The 27,006-nt window shown below is 39.5% G+C and overlaps 1 protein-coding gene across 1 annotated transcript in view; it reads left to right on the forward strand.

The window, feature by feature from the left end:
• Positions 1 to 27,006, forward strand: part of LOC122802346 (probable ATP-dependent RNA helicase DDX60) — a 682,486-nt gene that overhangs the window by 318,847 nt on the left and 336,633 nt on the right. The window contains exon 6 of the mRNA XM_044071983.1: positions 10,481 to 10,628. Coding sequence (XP_043927918.1) covers positions 10,481 to 10,628 — 148 coding nt within the window. The remainder of the gene's footprint in view (positions 1 to 10,480; positions 10,629 to 27,006) is intronic.

The raw sequence follows: 27,006 nt of genomic DNA on the forward strand, positions 1-27,006 counted from the left end.
CAGTAGTAGCAATCAGACAGATATTTAAGAGATTCATGAGTTTTAGAAAGAACATAACAAATCTAAGACCTAAGATCTTTCACTGTTAACTCTTGTTTTAAGAACAATTTAATTATTATAATTTTAATTTGATACCCATATAGCCTGTACTGGCCACACATCATATGGAGTTGCCCACTTGATCCTCCATGGGATCAAGAGCTTCGCCAGACAGGTAATTGTCCCCTTATATACAGCTGTTAGCAGACCATTTATGAAATACTGCATCCTTTTCCATAACCTACTTATAGACCCTTTGCTGCAGTTATAGAAAATACAAAAACTCCTTATAAAAAGAATCAAAGGGAGTAAGGACTGTCATACTTTAAAACTACAGCAATTTTCTCTCTTCTCTGCATATTTTCATCTACTTAGAGGAGAACTATTTCTAATATAGAGCATTAAAGGTCCTTACGATTTAAAACTTTATGTAGAAACTCCTGTGACTTAAATGAAACAAGATACTTTGACTCAGCAAAAATTAATGAAAACTATACAGTGAAGCACAATTACCCTCTATTTCAAAGACTCCCAGCCACACCTTTGAAATAAAATCTGCCTTTCAGTTAAAATCAACTTGTCAATTGATACATTTGGGAAGGAAATAGATAGGTATATAGGCACCCTTAAGTTCCTGCTGGGTTCTGAATTGCTGACCTTAATGTAGGGTAATAGGTGCAGATTTTTAAAATGCACTTCTGTCTGCTAACACAGTGTAATAGCTGTAGGAAGTGTTTTTTTTTATGTTCCAGATCTGAATTAGGAATTAATTTTGCCCTCATGAAAGTCATGTTTCCTCGGGATTTTTCATCCTTGTACTACTAAGGTCAGTAACAGCCTTATCTGGTCTTACCGTTTTAATGACATTTTGGCAACAAATTGCCACGCGAAAATGTAAAAATGGTCAACAAATGTAGAATCAGCTGTCTGTTAACAAGACAAAACAACTAATTTTTTATTCAGAAATACCATAATATTCCTAGGATTTAGAGAGATTATCACTGCCTGGCCTAATTAACTAACTTGAGACTGCCAATTAGTGTGGCAGTGATAAGGGATAATCACTGATTCAGAGGCATGGTAAAGCACAACTGAGAAACACATCATTAGCAGCTAGTTGCAATGCCTCTGAGTTGAACAGAGAGCTATCAAACCTGACTGCACTTATGTTCCCCTTCCAGTCCACATATTGCAGTTGCACAATAACCTCCTGACAAGCAATATACACACACACACACACACACACACACACACACACACACACACACACACATGCAGCTCAATTCATGCCCCTATGGATTCTCACCCACACACACTCATACACACATGCTTACACACACATCCACATTACCTACCTTTATCTATGCTATGAGCTAAGCACCTTCCATATGAATGAATGGTTTTACACCATTAAAGATGGCATACACTTTCTCCTCCTGGCATTGATGTAACTTGGTAGACTGTTTATTTGAAATACTCTGCTTCATTATTTTAGTACTGGGGCCATTTCTAGGGGAGACCACACATGCCTGATCACCATTAGCCATCCCTCCAGACTGTTAGATTAACATATGGCTTAATTAGTGAGACTCTGTCTCTACTACAGCCAGTAGCTGAGTGAAACTGTAGCAAGGGAGCAGCCTCTGATTCTCTCAGGCGTACTGCTCTGATTAAAAGGCTTCTACATTGCAGTAAGCCTTTCTGAAGCCCAAGGTAGATTTGCAGTGAATTTCTGTCACTGTTTACTGGGACTTAAACGGGTAAGGGGAAGGCAAGTGGAATGGAAGCATGGGGGTTGACTTCTTTCTATCAAAGCTCTTTGCAGTCAAAGAATAAAAACTGATGTGAAGTATGCAGTGTTTTTTCTTCTTCTTCTGTTGTTTCTCATATGTCATCTGTGATGTCCGGACAATATTCCACTGTTCTGCCAACAATTAATGTGACGTCTTCTACCATTCTGAGTCAGTAAATAAGGAGCTGCAATCCTCACTACTGACACATATGTAAGACTGTCACTTAAACAGGAATAATATTTTACAATTTTCCTGTAAGAGCACAACAGGAACATGCTCTATAGCCTGGGACTGGACTGTATATTTGTGTGACCCCAATGTAACTCCTTATTACACACTTCAGAGCAATGTGTTCCAGTCTAAGATCTCTGATACACTCACACTTAAATAAATTAAATCTCACACATCCAAGCACTTTTGGGAAAGCCTGACACAGATTTCCAGCTGCGTCCCTTCCCCAAAATAATACGGTAATGCTGCCACCAATCAGAGTGTCTTCATGCCCTTCTAAAGGGGTGTCCACTTATGAAAATTAAATAAAATAGTAGCAAATGACCTAAGCAGCCAGGCTTTTGGAGTGGCCAGGATGTTATCAAGGCAAGTATAAGCACTCTCAAATCACGAAAGAAAAACACTGATTGTCCAGCCACAGTATAAGTTAATAAAAAATAATTAATACTGAGCAAAATTATTTATTAAATACAAAACAGTAATTCCCAATAAACAAACAGAACTCAATCACCAAAAAAATGAAGTCAGTTCTGTAGGCTAGAGATCCAACATTCAGAAAAACTCTAACTGATCTAGCTGATTAATTATAATTTCCTAACTAACTAAAGAACACTGTCCCTGATCTAAACTAAATTACTTCAACAGAGCAAAGGCAGGCTTACAGTTCTTGGTATCTACTGCACAGTTCAACGGTCAACTCTGACAGCTGTCTTCTGTAACTGACAACTGATAACTGTTCTAGTTCTAATATTCATTTCATATTTTTAAATTTAACCAAGAGCTGTTTTCTGAAAGTTCCTTTCTATCTTTCAGCTTCTGATGGTAACACGTATCAGCTGTCAACAACATTCTGGTGACATCATCTGCTGATTAGCTGAATTTGAGACAGTTTTCCTTTAGAATCTCTCTTCACAAACATGTGCAGTTAGAAATGTAAAAGGACACTGTTCAAGTCTTTAAATAATTCTGTTCAAACAGATCATAAATCAGCTTGTAAGAACTTATTTACAATGTCATAGCTAGTCTTGCTGGCATACAATACACAGGTCAATCTGAAATTATATACAGTATTTAAGGTAGGCATGCTAGTAGAGATGACAGTGTCTAATTTCTTTACATTTGTTTTCCCCATGACACAAGCACAGTTTTCAAGTGACCCTTGAAAAACAATGCTTGAGAAAAATGGGTTTGTCTAGGAATATCAACCCAGTCCTCTCTTGGGCAGTCCATTTGTATTGGCATTATTAACACCACTGCAGAGTTTTTCTCCTTCTGAGGAAACTTGGCTAAGCGCAGCCACCACCTCACAATCCAAAGCATCCACTTGCACAACAAACTCTTCAGTATAATCTAGGCTGACCAACATATAGGGTCCTCCCAAAATCTCCTTAAGTTTTTGGAATGCCTGTTCATAATCTGTGGTCAACACTACCTCATGTGGTTTATTTTTCCTAATTGGATCAGTAAGGGGTGCAGCCAATGTACCACAACTGAGCACAACTTTTCCACAGTACCCTGCTGTCCCTAGAAATGCTCTCACTTCCTTTTTAGTAGCATTAACTGGCCACACTGGAATAACTTCCACTTTGACAGGTTCTGATGTAGTCGTACCACTCCCCACTCTGTGTCCTAAGTAACTGAACTCTATCATACCCACCTGACACTTACTGGGTTCAATAATCAACTTTGTCCTTTTAAACTGATCTGCAAATGCCCACAGCAGAGTTTAAGCTCTCCACAAGACTATTAGTTTGGGGATGGTTAAGCTCTCTACAAGACCATTAGTTTGGGGATGGTAGGAGATGGTCTTTATATGTTTCACCCCACAACACTTCCACAAACAAGTCAGCCGGTTGGACATGAAGTTGGCACCTTATTCAGTCAATATCTCCCTTGGAAAACCTACATGGCTGAACATTTCTAGCAAAGCATTTGCTACCTTTTCTACATTAATATCACATGCAAAAGGAATATTAGGTACCATAGCTCGAAGTGGCAGATGGTAGGCTTCCAACAGCTGTACCTCACTGTCAATCTGAGTACTGTCGCTCACCTCCATTCTTGCAGTCACCGTGTCCAAGAGAACATCAGTACCTCCAAGCAGCTGTGGCTCACTTTCAGACTTACTGCTACAGGATAGCTCATTCTCTGAAACAGCCTCCACACCAGTCCCGACTTCAGGTATGAGATCTGTCTGGGTCTCCCCCAGGCTACCAGACTAACATGCTTGTTTCCAAGCTTGACTGCATGCCACTGCATGTGTACAAGGTACTACATCATCAAAGTCATTCCCTATCAAGACATCTGCAGGAATATCTTCTAACACACCTGCCTGCCTGCTTCTTCTTCCACCCTCCCAGTCAAGATGAACCCTAGCCAAAGGTATTTGGAATGGGGTCCCTCCCAAAGGTCTGACTGGAGTGGACTGTCCAAGCAAGTACTGCTCTTCTCTAACCACTGCAGGCCTCACAATGGTTTTATCAGTAGCTGTGTCTCTCTTAGTAGTAATCTGTTTATCATCCACTAAGATAATATATAAATGTTGGTGATAGATTGACACCGCTGTTGTTTTCAAACAACTTTCCACTGGCAGTTTGTCATCACCACTTTCTGTCTCCTTCATCTTTTTGTGTTTCACCTTGCCTTGATGAACATTTGACTGCTATGTGGTCCCCTGGTTACACTTGAAACATCTAAACCCTAACTGTGTACTTGGCCTAGTAATTTCCCCAGTTACTGGTGTACTCTGTTTGAGTGGTTTAGACTGCCACCCATGGGTTCCCCTATGTTCATGTGCAACAGTGGGTATCCCTTTCTTATGCATTAGTGCTCTGCTTGCTAAGTAGAGAACCCCTTTCTCCTGAACTCCTCCGCAGAGTTACACTGTCGGTCTGCTAACCAGATTCTCATGTCATCAGGCAAAGCACTGAGGGCTTGTTCCCTCATCAAAAGGTCTACCAGTCCCTCAAAAATGGTGATTTGACACCCACTCACCCATCTGTGAAAGTAAGCACTTAAATCATCAATATAATCATGTACACTTTCATCTGCCTTGTGTCTCTGCTCACAAAACCTTTTTCTATAAGCTTCAGGTGTTATGTTAAAACAATCTAAAAGGCAGTTCTTATCTTTAACTTTAACATAATTCAAACAATCTACATCAGACAGTTTTGACATGGCCCGAACAGCTTTACCATGAAGTAAGGGAGTCAGGAACCAAACCCAGAGCTCACTCTCAACATCATACTGTCTATGCACCCTCTCAAGTATGTGAATAAAGCTATAAAAGTCTTCTCCATCCCTGTATTGAGGAAAAAGCTTACTGACCTTTACAGATTCTGGGGGTCCAGTTATTGTGTTCCCCATTACCTCCATATCCCTCTTGAAAGGTAAGAAGCTCCACTTCATGCCATCGCTGTCTCTCATTTTCCTGAGCTTCTAAATGTCTCAGTCTCTAATCTCCAGATGTTTGGCTTCCATTTCACATTGACGCTGTTTCTGCCTTTCCTCAGCCTCCAGTCATTTGGCTTCCAGTTCACATCGGCACTGCTTCTCCCTAGCATTCAGTTCCAGTCTCCTTAACTCTAGATGGATTCTCAGGTCCTCCAAAGAAAAGGTGAACGGTCCTGCTCCAGCAGGCTGCACATCCCCAATACCAAACTGGATATATTCCGAACAGCTGTTCTGAGCTGAAGCTGCAACTAAGGCTGAAATCATTGCGTCCTTAGTCAGGTTGGTCTGCACCAGTCTTCTGGCTTCACACTCCTTGGCCAACTGGTTCTTTGTCAGCTTACTATAATCTTCTGCTGACATTTTGCCTGCTGTCCCTAACTAACTAAAAATAAATAAAACCGTGGTGAACTGAGATTCTGTATGTTTACAGTGTAGCTGTCAAGAGTGCACACCTTAATGACAACTACCCATAGGCTACTGAAGTCCATTAAAAAATGCCACACCACTGGCACCAATTAATGTGACATCTGGACCATATCCCACTGGACTGCCACCAAAGAATGTGACATCTCTCACTATTCTGGGTCAGTAACTAAGGAGCTTCAGTCCTCACTACTGACTCCAATGTGAGACTGTCACTTAAACAGGAGCAATATTTCACAATTTTCCCCTATGAACACAACAGGAACACTCACTATAGCCTGGAACTGGACTGTCCACCCCTAATGTAACTCCTTATTACACCCTTTAGAGCAATGTGTTCCAGTTTAAGACCTCTGATACACTCACACTTAAATAAATTAAATCCCACACATCCAAACACTTTTGGGAAAGCCTGACACAGATTTCCAGCTGTGTCCCTTCCCTAAAATAATATGGTAATGCTGCCACCAATCAGAGTGTCTTCATGCCATTGTAAAGGGATGTCCAATTATGAAAATTAAATATTTAAACAAATAGTAGCAAATGACCAAAGCAGTTAGGCTGTTGGAGTGGCTTGGGAAGTTATCAAGGCATGTATAAGCTCTCCCAAATCACTAAAGAAAAGCACTGGTTGTCCAGCTGCAATGTAAGTTAATAAAAATATTTAATATTGAGCAAAAGTATTAAAAATATAAAACAGTAATTCCCAATAAACAAACAGAACTAAATCACCAAGAAAATGAAATCAGTACTGTAGGATCTCTATCAACATTCAGAAAAACACTAAGTGATCTAGCTGATTAGTTATAATTTCCTAACTAACTAAAGAACGTTGTCCCTGATCTAGACTAAATTACTAAAACAGACCAAAGACAGGCTTACATTTTGTGGTGAGTCATTTTTGGGTAGCCACTGCACAATTCAACTGCCATCTGTAACTGACAACTGTTCCGGTTCTAATTTTCATTTCATATTTTCAAATTTAACCAACAGCTATTTTCTAAACGTTTCTTCCTGTCTTTCAGCTTCTGACAGTAACACATAGCAACTGTCAGCGTTCCAATGACATCATCTGCTGATCAGCTAAATGTGAGACAGTTTGCCTTAAGAATTTCTCTTCACAAACATGCACAGTTAGAAGTGTACAAGAATACTGTTCAAGGCTTTAAAACATTCTGCTCAGACAGATCATAAATCAACATGTAAAAATTTAAGCTAGTTTTGCTGGCATACAGTACACAGGTCAATCTGAAATTATATACAGAACTTCAGCCAGGCATGCTAGCATAGATGACAATGTCTAATTTCTTCACATCAACTTTATCAAGATAATGTAGTATTAACAATTATTCTTTTCCCCTGCTAGTAGAAGTAATATAAGTAATGTAGTACTGTAACAGCAATGCTTGTTTTATTTTTATAGCTGCTTATTATTTTATTTGCTCTTATTCTTAAGAGAAAACTAGGTAAAGCATATTAATTTGAAAAAGTCCTTTTTCATTAAAATTCAAGACGCAGCTGCCACTTTTTCTTAGCATTAGGGAACCATTTGTGATAGCATTATTTCCTGGGAATGTCCTGAAAATTTGGCAAACCATTTAGGATATACAGCCTTTTATGTACATAGACCAAAAAATATCCAAAGCAGTCATTACTATGGGAGCAGCCTTCTTGGAAATGGTCATTAGTAAAGGATTAGGTACTGTGGCTGCCAGCCTTTAGGAAAGGAACATTTATCCATTCCCCTGTCTAGTTAATTGATGCACATCAGCCATGTAAAGAAGTCCTATTATTCTTTTGGGATTGATCTGTTTAATTTCATTTAATTTAATTTAGCTTAATTTAATCATTTTCTAAGAGTTGGTCATTATGATAATAATCACTTCTACTTGGAGGATTTTTGCTGTGTTTAATTGTAGATTTTTTTGCAGGGTCTTATATTTTTTTCCTTGGACAAGATACTTTGTATCCAGACTTACCTTACACAGATGAATGTGTCATCAATAAGGTCAGTGGAAGATATTCTCAGACAATTAAGGATGACAAACAACAGCAGCCATGATGGCATCTCCTGATGAAGCTGCAGTGGGTGCTTCTAAGATCCAGTAGAGCCAACTTATTAGTACTTTGACATCTAGTACACATCACACCTGTGTGCATTAAATGGTATTGATGGTTAATTCTTCACACCAGGGACCTCTGTTCTACTTTCAGTAGCAACCTAGATGGTCATTACAGATGCTTCCACAGTAGAGTGAGCCTAGTTTGAGGGGTTTGGAGTAGATGACCTGAGTGGTTAAGATTTCTAAGGTAGTATACTGTTGCATCTTTGAATAGTCAGAGGCTAACGGGGAGGAGGTATCATTCTTGGTAAGTTTAAGCAGCTTAGAGCCAAGTAGAAAAAAAACAGCACATTGTTTCCAGGTAGTCAGTTAGCTTTGTCAATGTTTTTATAATAGTGTTTTTTCTTGGGGAGCTAGTGACAAATCTGTATATGATGCTTGAGATAATTTTAGTGCTAGATGCATTTCTTTAGAGGTTGAATCAGAGGAGACCATATTACAGTTGAGCCAGTAATATCCCTTTACCTATGACATTTCTTCATGGTATGGAAGTTAAAGTGGAGAAATTATTAGCCCAGAATAAGAGAGAGTTAATTTGTGTGTGTGTGTGTGTGTGTGTGTGTGTGTGTGTGTGTGTGTGTGTGTGTGTGTGTGTGTGTATGTGTGTGCGTGTGTGTGTGTGTGTGTGTGTGTGTGTGTGTGTGTGTGTGTGTGTGTGTGTGTGTGTGCATAATCCAGGCGGAGATGGAAATTTAGGATCGGTTACAACCAAATTCCTTGGTATTTGAATGAATGGACATATCCAATAGTGTTATTCAGATGGTTGACATTTTGCAGAGGTCTGTAAATAGAAATGAGCTTTTGCCTAGTACCAAAAAAGTATTGTTTTTGTTTTAGAGGAGTCAAGCTATAATTGTTTATCATTGAACCGTTGATTAAGGGCGTGGAAATCAGCCTGAAGTTTGAGTTCAAGAGGGGAGTGAATAATTGAAGTGGAATAGGACTATGTTATCACCATAAGTAGGAAAAGAAAGTGGGTTAGGTCAAAGGGGAGTTAGTTAATGTAAAAAGAAAAAAAGGAGAGGTGGTAGAATCGATCCTTGGGGGACATCTTTCTGCAGAGGAATGAGTGGTAGTTAGAGATTTAATTTCTGACCCAGGGAAGCTGTCATTGCTAATGCTTATTTTAGTGAAATGGTCTAGGAGAACTGAGTCATCAACAAGATCAGTGGCTCTGGTAATGTCATTAAAAATGACTCCAGTAATGAGGCCTTTGCCCATTCCAAGAATATTGTCACTGAGTGTCCAGATAGCTGTGGAGGCCCTGCAACCAGACCAAAAGCCATGCTGCTTTTGAGAGAGAAAGTGGTATTGGTTGATGTATTCAGTAAGATGCAAGCATAGCAATTATTACAGAATCTTTCCTAAGGTGGGAGGATAAAAATGGGACCGTCTGAGGGATATGAGGAATGGGATTTTACAATGTATGACTTTTTTCCAAATATTAGGCATAAAATTAAGTGCAATGCACAGGATTTGCTCAGTCAGACAATTCAGAGTATCACTCAACTGAATAAAATTTAACTGTAGGGGAAAAATTACTACTGTAAAAATCACAACTGTCATCCATTCACTCCTGTGGTTGTACTAGCAGGGTAGGTACATTTGTGAAAGATGTATGGTGGGTGCGGGAGTATTAGTGTGTGCATGTCTGTGGACATCTGTGTTTGTGTGTCTGTAGGGGCATGAATAATGCTACACAAATGTGTGCATGTGTTTGTGTGTGTGTGTGTGTGTGTGTGTGTGTGTGTGTGTGTGTGTGTGTGTGTGTGTGTGGTTCCCATTCAGAAGCCTGAAACATCATAAGCCTGAAAATCAAAATCCTGAAACCAAAAGCCTGAAAATTCAGAATCCTGAAAACTCAAAATCCTGAAAGCCCAAAATCCTGAAAGACCAAAATCCTGAAACTCAAAATCCTGAAAACACAAAATAGACATACTGATGTCATTGTGGCTTTGCTATTGTTAGCCCTGTGGTGTTAGGTCATGCGTTGGGGTCAGGTAAGTGTGCGGTTGGTTTTATGTTAGGGTTTAAGTGAGTTAGGGTTAGGGCAGGTTAGGCATGTATGCAATAGTGACAAATATTGGGGTTAGGGCGGTTTAAGTGAGTTAGGTTAGGGCGGGTCAGGTGAGTGTGCGATAGTGACGGACCTTAGGGTTAGGGTTAGGGTCAGGGTCAGTTGGTAGATATTAGTGTCTTTATAGTGACATATTAGCATTATTTGTGTTTTCAGGATTTTGAGTTTCAGGATTTTGGTCTTTCAGGATTTTGGGCAACACCCAGGCAAGCATCATTAACATTGGTCTTATCACTTAAGCAGTCAGTTTTATCTTTGAAAAACTGACTGTCGAAAAGCAAATACATTATGTATGCATTAAAGTGTTAATCTTTCTACAGTTTTGTAACTGTTTTCTTTAGGTGATTCTTGAAGATCTCCCTGAAGACTTTGTTGCTGCTGCAGTTGAGTACAACAAAAATGTGCAACAGATATTTGGCAGTTTTCTTCTTTCTGTGGCCAAGCTAGCTGATATGGAACAAGAAATGCAACTGCCTCTATCAAAAACAAGTAAGTATTTTGATACAATAGCTTAACCTTTAAGTAAAGGCGACCTTTTAATGCATACAGACAGACAGGCATGTACTGTATTGTATTGTCTGTATGCAGGAAAAAAGAGCAGGTACATTGCATACATGCACATATAAGATACGCAAAATACATAAAAAGAGGACAGATGCACAGATTCTGAAGCAGTTTGTGTTCTGGGCAAAATCCTGTACTGGCAAGCATAGACAGAAAAGTTGTAACTGTGTACAGAGTCTTTCTGCAAATACATATTGTTTCAGAATCCTTCGGGAGTGAGAATGAAGGAAATGCTTTCCATCATGATGAATTTATAAAAATGATAGCAGTGTGCATCGGGATGAATCTTGACAGAGAAAGAAGGCAAAGGAATTACTTTACTTAAAGAAGATTCGTTCCATGCTTTATTCCCTTTGCTTGATGGGAAGGTTTCCCCTGCACCCCAGAGTAGAATAAAACAGGTGCCAGAAAATTAATGAGTAAATGATTAGAATGTATTTGCCATCATTTGTAATGTTTATAAGTATTTCTGTTTTTGCGGATTTGAAAAGCAAATGTTGCTTCACTATCATTAAGAAAGTAAGCATTTTCTTGCCAGATGTTTCGCTTCATGATTTGTATACAGGAAATAAACATATGTCAGAATGTTTGAGATATATCTGTAATACAGTAGCTTCCATAATCATAATTTTAATGAAGATAAAACCAGCAACTACAGGAGCACTAAAGACCTGTAGTGCTAAAAGAAGAAACTGATAAGGATATAAAAACCCACTCGAGCCACCACGGCATAAAACTTTAAAACTTTATTGTAAAATACAGCAGGGATAAGCGCTTTCAAGCAATCTTCTTCAGATCCATATACTAAAATCTTTTAAATTTAATTAAGTAGATACATTCAGCCAATCAGAATCGAATAATCAGCCTACGCCTCCTCAAAGCCAATTTTAAGGCAAAACACCATTTAATCCGAGCAGCTGATCTGATTGCATGCCGGCTATCCATTTAAGGTCACTAAATTCAGTGTCCTGATATAAATCTTGCAAATACATAGGATTTAGTCCAACATGTTGTGGTAAAGCACTATGTTTATCATTATTCTGAATGTCTCTCATATTCTCTCTTTAAACATCTCATTGGTCTTCCCTACGAAAACAAAGTACATTTCAGGCACTTTGCAAGATAAACAGGATTTCTAGTTCTACAGTTGGCATATAAATTAGGCTTATATTCCACTTTTGTAAGTGGATCTTGAAAAAAATTTAGAGTCAATATGTTGACATCTGTTGCAATGCATACAAGGGAAAGTGCCTTTTCTAGTCAAGTTCTTTTTCTGTCGTAATACATTACTAGGATATATATCCTTATATTAGAGTCTCTTCAGATTCAATCCATTCTTATACATTAGCATTGGTGTTTTTCCTACAAAATTTATAATCTGATCAACTGCAGTCATTTATACAGTACATAGAACCGAGTACACGTTTTCTGACTTTTATGATGAAAGCATTCTTTGAAGAGACTGTCAATTTATATAAAGATGAACATTGTAACTTTCAGACAAGAATTTATAGAAAAGAATGCTGGAGAAATACATTATTAAAAAAAGACAACATGCGTCCACCACATGTCTATTCGAATGTTGTAAAAGGACAAATGATGAGCACATCTAGACTTTGCACTAGCAATTGTATATATGAACAGCAAATAAAAGAACTGAGCAGCCATTTTGTGTCAAGGGACTATAAGCCTGAAGAAATAAGTCAAACAGCTAAAGAATGTTCAAGAGTTTGGTTAACCACGGCCAAACCATGGTTTAAAAAGCCAATGGGAAATAATGGAACACCATGCCTGGATCCACCTGCAATGGATACATGTAGGAAAAGGAAGAATTACTTAAGAATAACACTGCCTTGTAATAATTGTACTAGGATGATAATCAAGTAATTAGAAAGAACTGGAATATCCAAAAAACTGATGTTCAGATTAGAAATATTGTGGGAGAAACACTGATGTTCAGTTATAAGAATGGATTGAGTCTGAAGAGAATTTTATGTAAAGATATATACCCTAGTAATGGATTACAATAGAAAAAGAATTTGACTAGTGAAGACTCTTTCCCTTTTATGCATTGAAAAGGATGCCAACATATTGACTTTTCAAAATTTTTCAAGATCCACTTACAAGAGTAAGCCTAATTTATATGCCAATTGTAGAGCTAGAAATCTTGTTTATTCTGCTAAGTGCCTAAAATATATTTCATTTTACGTAGGGAAGACCAATCAGATGCTTAAAGAAAGAATTTTACAGCATATGAGAGACATTCGGAATAATGACAAACACAGTGCTTTAGAGCAGCATGTTGGACTAAATCTTATGCATGCCTTTAAATTTGTTGTGCTTTATATACAAAAGGAGAATAAAAGAGGAGGAGATTTATATCAGGACACTGAATTTAGTGAACTTAATGTATAGCCGACATACAAGCAGACCGGCTGCCCGGATTAAATGGTGTTTTGCCTTTAAAACCGGCTTTGAGGAGGCTTAGGCCGATTACTCGATTCTGATTGGTTGAATGTATCTATTTAATTAAAGTAAAAAATATTTTAGTATATGGATCTGAAGAACAATTTTGCTTAAAAGCGCATATCACTGCTGTATTTTACAATAAAGTTTTAAAGTTTTATGCAGTGGTGGCTCAAGTGGGTTTTTATATCCATAATCATAATTTTACATTGGGAAACACTATTAAATATTTTGCAAGGAAATGCAACATATGAGTTGCAGTTAGTAAAAGAGCGCAATTGATACCTTGTTCTTTGTCATGGAAGGACAAAGGTCTGTCTGTGACCCAGACAACCCAAGTTCAAATAATGGCTCAGGCATGAAAAGTGCCAAGCAGGTAATGGTAGAAAGGAACTACAAATGTTATCTTACCTGTTCCTGGATGAGGGACTGTGGGTCCTGTGGATGTTTCATCAGTGTAGTCAGAGACTTGTTGATCATACAGCCACAACTGAAGATGCAGGATTGTTTCACTCAGTGGTAATTTTATCCCTCATTATCACTTGTAGAGGGCTTAGTGGGCCCCTGTTGTGATGTGGGCATCAACGCTAGAGATCAATGTATAGAGTTGGGGATTAATAAGAAAATTCCCTGATAGCTGCCCAAAGATCACAGAGAGCTGATGATTAGCAGGCAGTGGGGTGAGATAAAAAAAATAATAATAATAAAAAAATAAAAAAGTGGAATTTTCAAAAATTGTAACATCTAAATACAACTCTGATTTCGGTATTTTTGAACATATATTGGCATATTTGAACTTGTGTTATTAGCACATGTGAGAAAATCTTTTTCTCCACCAACACCCACTGATAGCAACACTAAATCCACATATGTGGAGGCCCTTAACTGTAACCTGCCCAAGCAACAAGGACCTCCGAAGCTGAAACGCAAACAAGGACCGATCACAACCAAAGTGCCACATAGCTCACAACACCAGTGTGCCACCCAGCAACGGCCCCTAAGGCAGCACAATGTACCTAACACTTTAGCCATAAGTGACTCTATAGTCAGGCACACTGATGTCCCACTCACCAGGCTGAACAAGGAGAAAATTACAGTCAGCTGCCTGTTAGGTGCCAGGATCCGCCACATAACGCATGCACTCAAGTCACTCCACAACAAGTACAAATATAACTCTGTCATTGTCCATGTTGGAGTGAATGACTTGAGACGTACCTCCCTGGACTACATGAAAAGAGACATGGAAGAGCTCTCTGATCATGTGGCCCAGGCAGGTATGACCCTAGCCCTGAGTAGCATCCTGCCTTTGCCCAGAATGATACGACAATATAAGGACAAAATGATTGACTTCAACAATTGCCTAGGTTTTTAGTGTCATTCAAAGGGGTCCAGTATCTGTCTGTCTGGGACGACATGATCGACAGACCATGATGCTTTGCCAGAGATGGTCTTCACCTGTCACCCCTGGGATTCAGGTTACTGGACATAACCACCACCATAACAGGTACAAGCACTCAAAATCTTAAGGTAATACTACTAAATGCTAGAAGTTTAAACCTCAAAATGCACACTCTCGAGGCACTCCTAAAAATGGAGAACATTGATATCTGTGCAGTAACTGAGACCTGGTTCAAGACTGCAGCGAGAACCCCTGCAATACCAGGCTACAACTCTTACCACACTTTTCAGCCACTAAACCAGGATCGAAACACTAAAGGTGGAGGAGTGTCCATATTAACCAAGGATATTCACACCACCAGGCTAGTTGCCCAACACAATGCATCTGAAATTCTCCAAGTGCAACTAACACTAGGTAAGACTGCAATCCAAATTGTAGCTTGCTACAGATCCCCCACCATGCCCCAAGATTCTCACTACACCTTTCTAAACATACTGGAAAATATTAAGATACAGCCAAACAACTTTATACTGGGTGATTTCAACTATCCTGCCATTAACTGGGAAAACTACTCATGTACCAACACCTTTGCCCACCGGTTCTTGGAATTCATATATTCCAATGCCCTGGATCAACTAATCCATAGTCCAACCAAGGGGCTCCAATATCCTAGACCTGGTAATTACCAACATGGGAAATCAATGCTCCACACCTATGGTCACCCTCTCGTTGGTCAGGTCAGACCATAAGCTAATCACCCTTAATATCCACATCCCACCCCCATGCCCCAGTAAGGAAACCTCCATAAAAAACTTCTCCAAAGCCAACTTCATGCTACTCAAGTCAGAAGTGACAAACTTCATGACACTCATGCAGATGGGAACTGAAAGTTCGACTGCTGAGTCCTACACTAAGGCACTGTATGAGCATATCCACTCATGCATGAATCGTGCAATCCCAAATAGAATCAAGATGCTCTCCTCCAAAAAAAGGAAGCCAATCTGGTGGTCCCCTGCCATAAACAAACTTTACAACAAAAGGAAGAAACTGTTGCAGAAAATAGGAAAATCCCATGATGAAAAAATTCCCTTACCAGCCTCAGTAAGAAGCTGAGATCCCTCATAAAATCCTCCAAAGCTAGTTATGAAAATAAAATTGCCAAAGATTCCAAAGACAACCACAAGGCATTCTATAACTATGTCAAGAATCTAAATGGCAATGCTCAGATCTGCTCTGAGCTTCAACAGAATGGCATTAAGTATACTGATCCCAAGGATATTGCCAATATCCTGGCAGATCGATTCAGTGCCAAATTCACCCCCCTTCACCCCCTAAACAGCCCATCTCAATACCAGAAGATTGCCAAATTCTGGTAATAACCGCTACACAGGTGAAAAACGCACTCTCCAAAGCTACGAATACAGCATTCATGGGACCAGATGACATCCCGGGCTGTGTACTACATGAGCTACAAAATGAACTGGCACCTCACCTAAGTGTCATGTTTAATCATACCCTCACCTCAGGCTTCGTGCCCACTGAGTAGCGCACAGCTACAGTTATCCCACTCCACAAGGGGATCCACCTTGGATCCCGGGAACTACTGCCCCATCAGTCTGACGAGCCTGGTCTGCAAGGCCATGGAACGTATTATCATGGAACTTATAAACAAAGATATTGGCAACCTTCAAACACTGGACCCCACCCAGTTTGTGTTCGTGAAGGGCCGATCTTGTCTCCTGAACCTGATTGACTTCTTCAAATCAGTCTCCAGAGCCTTGGATGAGGATAAGGCAGTCCACACAGCCTATCTGGACCTCGACAAGGCCTTTGACACCATCCCCCACTCTGGAATCATAGATAAATTTACTAAGCTGCGCATTAATCCCTACATCACTCGATGGGTTGCCAACTGGCTTACTGATAGAACCCATACTGTAAAAGTAGCTGACTCCAAATTCAGCTCTAGACAAGTGACAAGTGGAGTACTTCAGGGTTCAGTCCTGGGACCACTCTTGTTTGGCATCTACTTCTCTGAAGTACAGACCAACACTAAGGGACTCTGGCTAACAAAGTTCGCAGATGACTGCAAACTGGGAGCCATTATTGAATCCCCAAATGATGTGGATACTCTACAAAAGGGCCTTACAGAAACAGATGCTTGGTGCCAGAGCCATGGGCTCAAGCTCAATGCCAAGAAATGTATAGTTATCCCCTTTGGGAAAAAACATGTGCCTGTAAATTACCACATAGGTGGCAGTACACTATACACCGAAAGTGTGATAAGAGACTTAGGGACACAGGTGGACAGTGGTCTCACCTTCGATAACCACATCGCCACAACAGTCAGGAAATCCTTCTATGTGGCACACCTCATCACTAAGGGCTTTTCATCCAGAAAAAAGGAGGTCATTGTCCCACTGTGCTCATCCCTCATTAGACCCATTATAGAATACAATGCCCCATTTGGTATGTACCTCTCAAGACATCTGCAACAACTGGAAAGGCCGCAGAAATACCTCACTAAAAGAATCACAAGCCTAAAGCAGATACCCTATGCTGACCGCCTTATAAAACTCCAGCTATTCTCTGTGGCATATTGTCTACTCAGAGGCGATCTTTGCTTAACATACAAGGCCATGTTAAACCCAGAGCTGTTGGACATGCTGCACTTAAAGAAATCCAAATCCCTCAGAGCCACATGCTCCAGGGATCTAACCTTGTCATCACAATAAATAAAACATGCTGGAGGGATAGGTTCCTGACCCAGAGCCTCCCCAGACTCTGGAATAGACTGCCCATACATGTCAAGCAGAGTGCCTCCTTGGCCCTCTTCAAAAGGAACCTTGGCGATTGGATGGGAGAAAGGAAATTCACCCTGGGGATCATGTCAGTTGCCCTGCTAGACGGGTCCAGGGAAATAAATAGTGTGGGAAGAAATAGCCAGGGAATTGTTATGGCTAGGCTTGTATAGGCCCTAGGGCTAATAGCCTAGTATCAAACTATGAACCTATGAACTTATGAACCGTTGAAGAAATTATTTCATATAGTTAATACACATTAGTGTTTTGAGATACATAAACATTTGAGAAATGTTTGGAAAAATGCTTTTGTCATATTTCTGAGATATATAAAGAAAACCATGTGTTACAAGTTGATGTTAATCCATTGGTATCATTCATACTGTCATTTATAAGGCTTCTAACTGAATTTTGTATGAAGAGGTACTTCAAACTGTTTCTCTATTATGCTGAAAGTGACTTAATACAGGTCAGATATTTTCTTTCAGGGTAAATGAGAGAATGCTAGAAAGTAGTAGGAAATAAAGGGATATAGAGCAGGAATAAATGAAGAGGTAAACGAAGGAATGAATGTTTTTGGTTTGCATTAAGTTAATGAAAACTGCTTACATGAATTGATTATGGTCAGCATACTGAAAATTCAAACTTATGAGATGTTGACCATAGACTTACATACACACTGTTGTGTTTAGAGTTCTTTATGTCCTTTTAAGCTGATATCCACCAACATAATTTCATCTCGTGAAAGAATTCAGGTGTCCAGATAATATCACTTACAAACTCACAAATGAGGTTTCCACTTCCACTAAACTTCTTTTCTCCTTAAAAACTGACTCTACCTGACATATAAGACACATACTCAGTAAGCTGAAGGCCTGCTCACCCTAGCTATATAATATCTAAAGCTTGGGGCTACTTTCATTGCTAATCCAGTCTACATTTTGATCAATATATCCATTAAAGAATCACGTCCCATCTCTCTGTAAACATGTCTACATCATAATGCTTTACAAAGGTGGTAACACCTCCAAAATAACCTACTTTAGGCTTATTGCTATCTTAACCACCCTCTCTATAATGATAGAAAAATGCTTACATCAGCAAATCTTAACATAGCTTCTTCCAGAAAGTCTACTAACCTCTACCCAATGTGGTTTTCACCCATACCATAGCACAACAACTGCCATGGTTACCTTCTTAGGTATCATTATCAAAGCTAGAGATAAGAATAACTTGGTCTCTTCCCTGTTTTTAGATCTGTCCAAAGCCTTTGACACAGTCTCTCACTCCAAATTATCCTCTAAAATGTCTGCACTTGGTCTGTCTATTACAACAATCAGCTGGTTCTCATCTGCAATAATATGTAAAATGGCTGTCTGCATACTCATCTTTTCTCCAGTTAATGCCAATGTGCCCCAAATCTGTATGCTTGGACCTATTCTCTTAAGCACCTTTATTAACAGCTTGCATACTTCCTCCCAACAGGCTTCCGTCATCCAGTATACTGACAACTCCACCCTCATCTGCTCATCAAACACTCTTCCCATTTATACTCCATTACCCAAAATGCCTTAAACTCCATTGAACACTGGCTCAGTTAAAACCAGTTCTTCCTAAATCCCTCTAAACTAAGCTATTACTATTTCTCCCCAAATGTCTAACACTTCTCAGAAGCAACTTCAAAATAACTTCTCTTAACTACACAGATGTTGGAGTTGTATCTCATACCAAGTTACTACGCATCACAGTGGGTGATCAACTGAAATTTGATCTTCATGTAGAAAATTGTATAAATAAAACACATCAAAAACTTGGTACAGATCCAAACAAATCCTCACCAACTCTTCCTTAGTCATGCTGACAAATGCATACCTTATACCTTGTCTGCTGTATGCCTCACCAGTTGTTACTGATACTGAAATCTCCTTCATCACAAAACTAGAACTATGTTATAACAGATAGCTAGATTTGAAACCTGTCATATAAAATTCATCACTGCTCTGCTATGAATGGCGCTCGTGTTAAGTAGGAGCTAAAACAACCCTTCCTTAACATAAGGTCCTGCCTCTGCCATGACCCCCAACTAATCCTCCACACCCCTTTTTCTCCAGTACTCTGTACACAATTATTAGACTCCACTATTTTCTCTAATGTAAACACACTGTTTATTTCATTTTAACTCCACAAGCAAGGCTACTAAAAGCCATGTAAATATGTATATCTTAAGCTCTACTTTATTTTCTGTATATCATAATTAAGCTCTACTTTAACACCCTCTCTTAAGATAAGTTATAAACTAACACCGCTTTATTTTTCCTTTCTTAACTCACTGTTTTCCTATCTAATACCACCATTCTTTTTTAGAAAAAAATTATTACCCTGATCTTGCAAATGTATTTACTACAAGTTTTTCATGTTTTTTTTCTGTATTCATAAATATTTTTCGTATATATTTACTACTTTTTGGTCTATACAACTCTGGAGCTTTTCTCCTCAGGTGTCCACTGAAAATGGGCTCAGTAGGACAAACCTGTTTAACAAGTGTCAGATAAATAACTAAATAAAATGAAAACATCAAATTGGCTTGAATTGCCCAGTTACGTCAAGTACTCAACTTCTACTTGCCCACACAATCTTTTCTGCTGTCCATCCATCAGTAACATTCTCAAATAATACCATCCTAACTGTCCATCTCACTCATCTGAGAAACAGCTTCTTAAAAGCCGTAAAATTAAAAAAATAAGACTTAGTTTATACCGCTGCATAGTAGCCAAAACATGGAAAAAGAGCAACAGTACAAGTCCCATTTTTAAGCATACCCTAAAATAATACCTTCTTAACTCCAGTCTCTGTTTTTGCCTTTCTCCAGGTTAAACTGACACTTTTATTTTCATCTTCCTATATTCTTTCTCTTGCACTGTCTTTCCTTTCTCTTCCAAACTCCTTGCCATCTACTATATGCCCACTATCTCTGTCTTAGTGTTCTTAGTCTACCCTTACTTCTCTCTTATTTTCCATTTATATATCTTCATCTTTAAATATTCTATGTGAAGTTGTTCTGTCTCGCCATTCATTCTTACAGATGGTTCGGAGCTGCTCCTCGGCTCCGAGTCAGCCTTCTGCAAAGCTCGAGGTCTTCAGACAGCTCGAGGCCAAGTCCCTGTCCCATGATGCACTTTGAGTTACCCCAGATCTAGTTTTCTGCAACAGATTAGAGGTTTCCAAGCACAGCTCAGGCCAGTATAGTTTTTCTATAAAACTTTCTAAATTTTTTCTCTTAGTTGTTGATAGTCATTGCTAGTTATAACTTAGATCTTTATAGCTTTAAAGTTTGATAGTTCTCTTTCTCCTTTTGTCCTTCGCTTTTTATAGGCCTTTCATATCCCTTCCCTTCTTGGTGTCCCTTATATAGATAATTAGTATAGTGTTTTACAAGCATTTATAGATAGTTACATTTGGTGTGTGTGTGTGTGTGTGTGTGTGTGTGTGTGTGTGTGTGTGTGTGTGTGTGTGTTTGTTTGTGTGCATGTGTGTGTGTGTGTGTGTGTGTGTGTGTGTGTGTGTGTGTGTGTGTGTGTGTGTGTGTGTGTGTGTGTGTGTGTGTGTGTGTGTGTGTGTGTGTGTGTGTGTGTGTGTGTGTGTGTGTGTGTGTGTGTGTGTGTGTGTGTGTGTGTGTGTGTGTGTGTGTGTGTGTGTGTGTGTGTGTGTGTGTGTGTGTGTGTGCGCGTTTATACATTTATACAGCCCATTTGTTCTTTTTAGGGGCTATTTACAGTTTGTATTATAGTGTATTCTAAAATTTCTAAAGTTTGTGTGTGTGTACTTTCTTGTTGAATAACCCAAGTATTCTTGGTATAGTAGATAGTATCATGGCTGACCAGGATAAAGAAAAACATCCCAAGTCTGGTTTTAAAAATGTCCAAAGTGTGGACAAAAGATGTCAGTGACAGATAGTCACGTAAATTGTGTTTACTGTCTCGGAGCCTTGCACTTGCAAGAGAGCTGCACCATTTGCCATTCTTTTTCTAGCAGAGTATTACATGAGAGAAAAAGAAAAGTAATTGATAGAGAACTTTTAAAATCTTCCTTTCAGGAAGCTTTGAGTGACCAGGATAAATCTAGCCAGTCTCCCAAGTCTTCAATGTCTTTTAAGGCTTTTTCTACTGATGTGACAAAATCTAAAAAAAGTTGACGTTGGCTCCACAGCCTTCGGAGATGAGCATCCTGTCTTTTCGGAGCCGTTCCCCAGTCCTAGATCCGGTTTCGGAAGAATTAAAGTCTCCCATTCTCCAGTCGGTACCACCCTCCATACATTCATCTCGTTCCTCGATCAGCCTATCTGATTTGGATAGAGATTGTCTGGTGCAGAAGTTGATACAGGCAGCGGTGTTTGCTAAATTTTTATCAGCTCTGACCCAAGTGGTTTCAGAACTGAAGACTGTTATGCCATCGACTTCTTTTCCTCCTCCAAGCCATACTGGTCCATTGGAGCCAAAGGAGTTGGACCTGATGATTGTTGAGCCTTCGGAGCAGATGCCTGCTCCAGTGCCATCGGTTTCATTTACTCAGACTTCCTCAGCGCCCATCGAGGAGTCTAGGAGCAGACACTCTCTGGTTGGGTCCAGGGAGGATAGTCGGACTAACCTGCTGCTTTTGACTTTGCCTCTCAGGACCTTGGCTCAGATGAGTTCGGCTCCTACCTCTGGTTCAGAGCCCACTGTTCCAGTGCCAAGGGGATTGGTTGTTTCTTCGGATCCAGCAGTTCCTTTAAATCAGAACAGAGGTACCTTCAAAGCCATGAGGAGAGTGATATCCCCCAGGACATCTTACAGCTTCAGGTCCAACTACCTCCTCCCCAAAAGTGCCTGTGTCCACTTCTGCCTCACAGATCCCTTTGAAGCTTAGAGACCCTGAGCCTCAGGAAGCCCCACTGGGTGGCCCCTACTCTTCCGAGACCTCACCAGACGTTCCAACTGATGAGGTTCTCAGGAAGAGAATTTGCAAGAGGAAGCACTTAGACTCCCCGCAGGAGTCTTTCACATCTGATACTGACTTAGATGAATCAGAAGGGTCCCCATGGTTCCCCTCTGAAGATATTTCATTTGCAGAGATATTAGAAATCCTTAAGCAGAGGGGTGGCTGGAAGCCCACCAACCCTATTGAAGATGAGTCGGTTCTCCTGAAGGCTTTTTTGTCTCAACTCTCCACCTCTTGGGTGTTTCCACCCTTCGATGAGCTCATGGAGCTGGTCTCATGAAGGGCGTGGGAGTCTCTGGACACCATGGAGCCTGTCCCTAGGAGGTCCAATACATTTATCTCTGCCCTTCAGGATAAGTCCTTTCTCACTAAGGGAGTTCCGGTTGATGCCATGGTGGTGGTGATAGCCACCAAAAAGTAGATGTCAGAAACTTCTTTCTCTATCCATCCTCCTAACAGAGACTCTAGGCTCATTGATAGACATGGGAAGCGCATGTACAGTTCAGCGACTTTTGCCATGCGTTCACTGAACTATCTCACACATTTCACAAGACTGCAAAGAGACCTCCTAAAAGAGCTTGGAGATACTTTTCAGGGTATGGTAGCTGCAGGAGCTTTAGACAAAGTAGCCTCCCAGCTTGCTAGGTGTTTCCATACTTAGACGCCTGGCTCCTCACAACCACCAACAGGCATCAGCTAATATAAGCCAGGGACACCACTCTTGCTCTTTGCAGTCAACTGGGCATTACCATAAATTCAGAAAAATTTGCCTTGTCGTCATCGCAACATATTGCTTTTATCAGAGCAGGTTTGGACACCACTTTAAAACTTATAGCAGAAAGAATTTTACTACTTCGTCAGCAAGTCCAGAACATCATAGCCAGAGACAAGGCTCCAGAATCAGAAGTGCTAAAGTTGTTAGACATGATCGCAGCTGCAATAATAGTGATACCGTTGGGTTGCATGCACATGCGAATTCTACAATGGCTGCTGTTCACTCAATGGTCTTATTAAGAGCTCCCAATGTCTCATTTCATTATTGTAACAAACGCATGCAAAAAGGATCTTCGGTGGTGGTTGACCTCTCTTCAAGTAACGGTAGATTGTCCTTTTATCCTACCCTCACCATCAGCCACAGTGACCACAGGCACTTCCCTGATAGGGTGGGGGGAGCATTTTCAGTGGAGAACAGCCCAAGACACATGGACTGAACAAGAGACACATCTGCATATAAATGTCCTGGAGATGGGAGCAGTACTTTTGGTGTTGCAGTACTTTCAGGACTCTCTCCCTCTGGGGACAGTTATGATTCAGACAGACAACATGTCAAGTGGTCTGGTACTGAACAAACAAGGAGGAACCAGGTCCTATCCCCTTTGTCAAGAGGCCCTAAGAGTATGGCAGTGGGCTACATCCACCCAGCACTTTCTGATAGCAACGCACATCCTGGGGATTTCCAACGTGATTGCAGACAAACTGTGCAGGGCAATTTTGTTACCTCATGAGTGGTCCCTCAAAAAAGAGATAGCGGAGAGAATATTCCACAGATGGGGCCAGCCTTGCTGTGATCTTTTTGCTTCCCACATGAACACAAAATGCAGAAGCTACTTTGCCCGGATTCCTCCTCTGGGAGATTCCCAAGGGACGCACTCGTACACGATTGGCCTCCGGGTCTCCTCTATGCATTCCCACCAATTCCCTTGATACCCAAAGTACTACAGAAAGCAAAAGCCCTGGGAAGGACCATCATTCTAATAGCCCCTCACTGGCCTTATCAGATTTGGTTCCCTTCCTTTGACTTCATCTGTTGGAAGAGCCTTGGAATCTGGACCCAGTTCCAGACCTTCTGACGCATTCGTTGGGGGCTCTTCATCCATCCCTTTAGTCCCTAAAACTGATAGCTTGTCTGCTCCAATTCCCAACATAGCCAGGTTCCATAACCTCTCAAATGAAATGCAGCAAATTTTAATATCTTCCCATAAATCCTCTACTAGGAAGTTGTACCTTAGCAAATGGAAGAGATTTTCTACATGGGTTTCTCAAAATAACATTGATCCCTACTAAGCTCCCATTTCCTCTATATTAGAATTCTTGACTATGCTTTTCAACAAAGAAGCGGCGGCAGCTACAGTTCGGGTACAACATGTCAGGTTTCTGTTTCTGCACCTCCTGTACCTTATTATTTCTTCTTTCTCCATAATATTCAAATATAAATTATAATTATACTTAGATAATTATATATACATATGCATCTTTATTGCCTGTTTCTGATGCAATCATGTTTTTTTCCTCTGTTGATCTAATCTCTATAATTTATTGTAATTTAATACACATTTCTTGTGTGTGTGTGTGTGTATATATATATATATCTATATATATATATATATATATACATATAGAGAGAGAGATGGACACACACACACATATACCATATATATATATATAAGTAAAACTTGTATTATGCCTTATGAACTTTTCTCCCCGGGCCTCCAATAAAAATGGGATTAATGCCCAGTCAAACTTTCCAAAAATCAAATTTTATATGTATGTGTATATGTGTGTGTGTGTGTGTGTGTGATATATATATATATATATATATATATATATATATATATATATATATATATATATGTATGTATATACATATGGGAGCGCTACAGAATCCTGAAGGATCAAAATCCTGAAGACCAAAATCCTGAGAGCAAAATCTTGAAAGTTCAAAATACTGCAAACTCAAAATACTGAAAACACACAGGACACCAGCACTAACTATATTCCAGCATAAGTACATACAGAAACAAATAAAACACAAACCATATTACTCTTCTCCAAGTATAAGCAGGGAAGCATGCCCCCCTGTACTTCCCATATGGGGGGCTGTGCCCCCCATAGCCCCTGCTACTTAAATATATGTGTGTGGTTTATACCTTCAAGCCCACAGTCTTGAAAATGACAATCTTGAAACCGTAACATTGAAAGACCAAAATGCTGAAGATCACAGTATTGAACTCCTGGACTTGCCTCCCTGCAGGACCCATGTCAGCACTCGATCCTGTGTCCACACCCCTGCAGGACCCATGTTAGCACTCGATCCTAGTTTCACACCCCTGCAGGAACTATGTTAACACTCTTTTCCGTATTCACACTGATAAGGACATTTAGTATTCAAGATATTTAAACTTTCCTGGTGTGTTATTTAATAGATATTTTCAATACTGGCATGAGACTTTGATAGTAAAAGATTGATTTATCTGCTTATTTATTGTTATTATTTTATTTGAGCTTGCAATTTCTTTCAAATTCTCTGTCTACAGATGGCAGGTTTGATTTTTGTTTATTTTTAGATAACTTATGATTCCATTGTTAGTTTTAAGGTTGGATCTATGCTATGTTACATTTTTTTTAGATAGGTAGTTGTACTTCCTACTGTTAGTTCATTAGTGCTTGTTATAGCAATCTGGATTGAGTATGATATACTAGGTGTTAGGCTGAGTTTTTTTTTTTACTCTTTGTCATTATTGGTCATATTTTGAAGACTGTTCTTTGAATACCACCACGGCTGTTTAACTGTAGAACTGTTTAAAGATCAGAGGAAGTACCTTACCAGGTCTGAAAGCGCTTATCCATTTGGTATTTTTTTACTTTACAGTTCATTTTTATGTTTTTATTTTATTAAATGTATTATGTTTTAGATGAGCTCTGCATTCTCACTTTTTCTTCTGCTGATTTACTATTTATCTGGATTTGGACATGAATTATTTCCACCCATTAATTATTTAGTTTCTTTGTCAATAAAAAACATGTCAAACTCCAGTGTCATAGGCTGTTAGGTAGAGAAGGAAAAGTCATCCTTGACATTATGGGGATGGTTGGAAACCAACTTGGCACCTTCTGGTACACAAGCTACATCAGCCTGTTGCCCACTTTGTCACTCAGTCACTGCTTTTTACCTTACTGAAAGTGAAGTTTATGTTTCAGTTGTGTGTATGAGCCTTAACTGCATAACTTTAAATTACCTCCTTGAAATCAGATAGCTCCAAACTGTCATGCTCTATAGAGAAAATCAGCTTATCCCTCAACTCTTGTCGTCTTCCACTCCCAAAAAATTCCTTTAATTATTTATTAATTGTCAACCACAAATCTTCCTCTGATTAATAAAACACACCTGAACTGTATATGAGGCCAAAGGAACTAAAAACATTTTCACTGCTTGTGCATTACCATGTATATCAATAATCAAGAATTTCCAGTTTCATAATTTGTGTTTTATCTTTTAAGTCTCTTCCCACATATCCCAAGCTGACTTATCAGAATAATTTTTAATTCATGCAATTGAATACTTCATCTTATTTTCTCATAAATAGGGGTAGTGATAAATCAATTCATGTGTGGGTACATCATTTACCTCTATAGATTTTGTTTTATCTTCATCTGTTTTATTTCCCGAAGAGATCTGAAACTGTATCAAAATATATCACAAACCAAAATGTCTGTTTGCTTTATCAAGTACAAATAATGTCATCTGCAAATAAGGCTAACTTTTCCTTGATTACCACACCAGTTATATACTAGAACCTGTAAATCCTTCATACATTTGCTAACAGCTCTAAATATATAGTAGATAACAGAGGGGGAAGTGGACATCCCTTCCCGGTTCTTC

This window comes from Protopterus annectens, chromosome 5.part0 (genome assembly GCF_019279795.1).
Source record: "Protopterus annectens isolate FY-2018-M chromosome 5.part0, PAN1.0, whole genome shotgun sequence".
NCBI classification, from domain to species: Eukaryota; Metazoa; Chordata; order Ceratodontiformes; family Protopteridae; genus Protopterus; species Protopterus annectens.